The sequence below is a fragment of the Apaloderma vittatum genome, unplaced genomic scaffold (assembly GCF_000703405.1).
Source record: "Apaloderma vittatum isolate BGI_N311 unplaced genomic scaffold, ASM70340v1 scaffold26314, whole genome shotgun sequence".
NCBI classification, from domain to species: Eukaryota; Metazoa; Chordata; class Aves; order Trogoniformes; family Trogonidae; genus Apaloderma; species Apaloderma vittatum.
In genome coordinates this window covers 1,756-4,206 of record NW_009711471.1, presented here as the reverse complement: position 1 = coordinate 4,206, position 2,451 = coordinate 1,756, and the positions used below count along the sequence as shown (strand labels likewise).

The 2,451-nt window shown below is 49.9% G+C and overlaps 1 protein-coding gene across 1 annotated transcript in view; it reads left to right on the top strand.

The window, feature by feature from the left end:
- PFKFB3 (6-phosphofructo-2-kinase/fructose-2,6-biphosphatase 3) overlaps positions 1-1,051 on the top strand; it is a 13,524-nt gene extending 12,473 nt beyond the window's left edge. Inside the window, exon 14 of the mRNA XM_009867656.1 lies at positions 897-1,051. Coding sequence (XP_009865958.1) covers positions 897-926 — 30 coding nt within the window. The 3' untranslated portion in view covers positions 927-1,051. The remainder of the gene's footprint in view (positions 1-896) is intronic.
- The last annotated feature ends 1,400 nt before the right edge of the window (positions 1,052-2,451 follow it).

Genomic DNA, 2,451 nt, shown 5'->3' with positions numbered 1-2,451 from the left:
GGGGCGTTTTGGGAGAAAAAAAAAAAAAAAAAAAAAAAAAAAAATTTGGAAGATCTTCCTAGCTGTTTCCTAATCCTTTCTCCCTCACCCTGTTCCATGTAGTTCTGTTGGGATATGTCCTTGTCGTGATATTTCCCCTTGGGTTTCTCCTCTAGCAGATGCCCTCTTGCAGCCGACACCCTTGGGGCTGACCCTGCCTGTGTTTGGGTGATTGTCTGTGGTTTTGTGGTCTTTGCCACGCATTGGTGGGCGCCTGTTGTCACCACCCTGAACCACGTCTGTGTCTGAAGCAGCTCTAGGGCCTGTGATACCTCATGGGGTGCCATCTGGGGGCAGGGAGTGCTCGTGCCCTGGTGGTCGCTGGTCCCCATGCCAGCTCCTCAGCGTGGTAGGTGGGAGCTGCCTCTTCTTGGCAGTGCCAAGGATGGACAACTGGTCCATCCAATGGTCCTACCAAGGAGGACGCTGCCTACCCTTGAGGGGAACAAGAGAGAGATGTTTCATTGGGCTCCTTGACTGAATGCTGTGGTCCCTGTCACCCTGCCTTGCGCGGACTGAAGAGCGGCTTCACAAGTGGAGATGGGGAGGGGTGGGAGGGTTGATAAGCTTGATTTTTAGCTCAGGTTTTTTAGGGATATCTCTGCCAAATTCCCGCCCTGTAGTTAAAGCTAGGCAATGTTGGAAGGGAGGGAGGTGGGTAGCAAGTCAACCCATCCCCCTTCCTCTCTCCTGGGTGGAAGTTGTCCTCTCCTCTGTGGTGGATGCTTTCGTAGTGACCCGTGCCGTGGCTTTCTGTTACTCCCCTTGTTGATGTGCACGTCAAGGACGCTGCCGGGATGGGCTGCGACCCGAGCACGCTCCCCCAACCACCAACCCTTCTCCCCTTCTCGTTGCAGAACATGAACAACTCGCAGAAGCCGTCGTGACTCCGTTGGCGCTGTCGCGAGGCCACCGACGGCGGCGACGCCAGCTTCCTATCCCACCGCCATTTCCGAAGCTTGCTTATTGAACCGGTCTCCTCCGTCTGCGGCGAGGGCGACCCTCGGCTGTTTCCACCCGCGCCCGTTCATCTGCCAACCGCTCTGCTCAAGTGGGGGGAAGAGATGCGGGAGAGCAGAAGAGTAGGAGCCGAGCTCCCCGCGGAGTCACCACCGGATCTTTGAAAGCTGCAGCATTCGCTCTCCTCTCCGGCATCCTGTTAGATCGTAGCGAGCTGTAAAGTGCTTCTAGCGCACAGGAGTTTTAATTTTTTCCCCTGTTAAAAGCAGTTTTGATCTCCTTTTGTATAGACGATTGGTACTCACCCAGCTCTGGGTGGGATTTGTATATATGTGGATGGCGCGGGTTTAGCAGAGAAATAGGGGGAAGGGGGGGGGAGCGGAGGGGTTTTGCATATTTTTTTTAATTCCTATTATTATTGTTATTCATTACTTTTCAAGAAAGCCCCTAACACGCTGTGCTGCAGTCCTTTACCCACGCTCCAGCCTGTTGCACACGCACAGCCCGGCTCACCCAAGCCCACGAGCACTGGGAAAGCAGTTGCGTCAAGTCTTCTGCAGCGAGATCTGCTGGGTTTAACCAAAAAAAACCAACCAAAACCTTCTAAAATGGAAACTGTGGGTTATTTTCCTCTTTTTCTTGAATTCACCTTAAAAGGGGTTTGCAGAGAATATAGAGCTGCTTCTAAAACCAGACACGAGCTGCCTGTAGTGTAGGAGAAACTGTGCAGGTGGTGGCTTGGGTGATGTTTTCATCTTGGGGAGTTCAAGTGTGTGTTGATTTTTTTTTTATTTTTTTTTTTAAGGGGGACTGAGCACCAATTAGGGTGCTGTGCTGGTACTTCATCTCCCTTTGCCTCTGTCTTAGAGGAAAGTGGGGATTTTATTTTATTATTTTTTTTAATTATTCTGTTTTGAGGGAGGGTTGAATCCCTGCATCGGTCAGGTGGACATGAGCAGGATGCGTTTTGCCGGTCTCGTGGAGGTGGCCAGAGATCTGGCTGGGTTGCGGGAGTCCCTGTGTGGCTGCAAAAAGCCACACGAAGGGACAGTTTTGTCTGTGTTTCTTTTTTTATTTAATACATATATACATGCATACATATGTGTGTGTGTGTGTGTATACCTAGAAACCGCTTGGTTTTTGCACTTTATCTGGGGCAGGAGCATAACTATTTTAATTTTTTTATTATTTTTGAGTCATGTCCCTTAGCAGGGGAGGCCTGAATACAGGCATCTTTTTTTATTTTGCATGCTGGAAAGCTGAGACTACAACATAACAAAAAAAAATGTAGTTAACAGCTTTAGAGGTGTGTGGGGTGGGGGGGGAACTGGATTGAGGTCCTGACTTAGGCTCCAACAGCCAGCTCTCAGTGGTTTATTATGAGATCCCTTCTTGGCAGCCTGCAAGACAGGGATTCAAAAAACAGCAATTAACCACTATTGCTTTATGCAA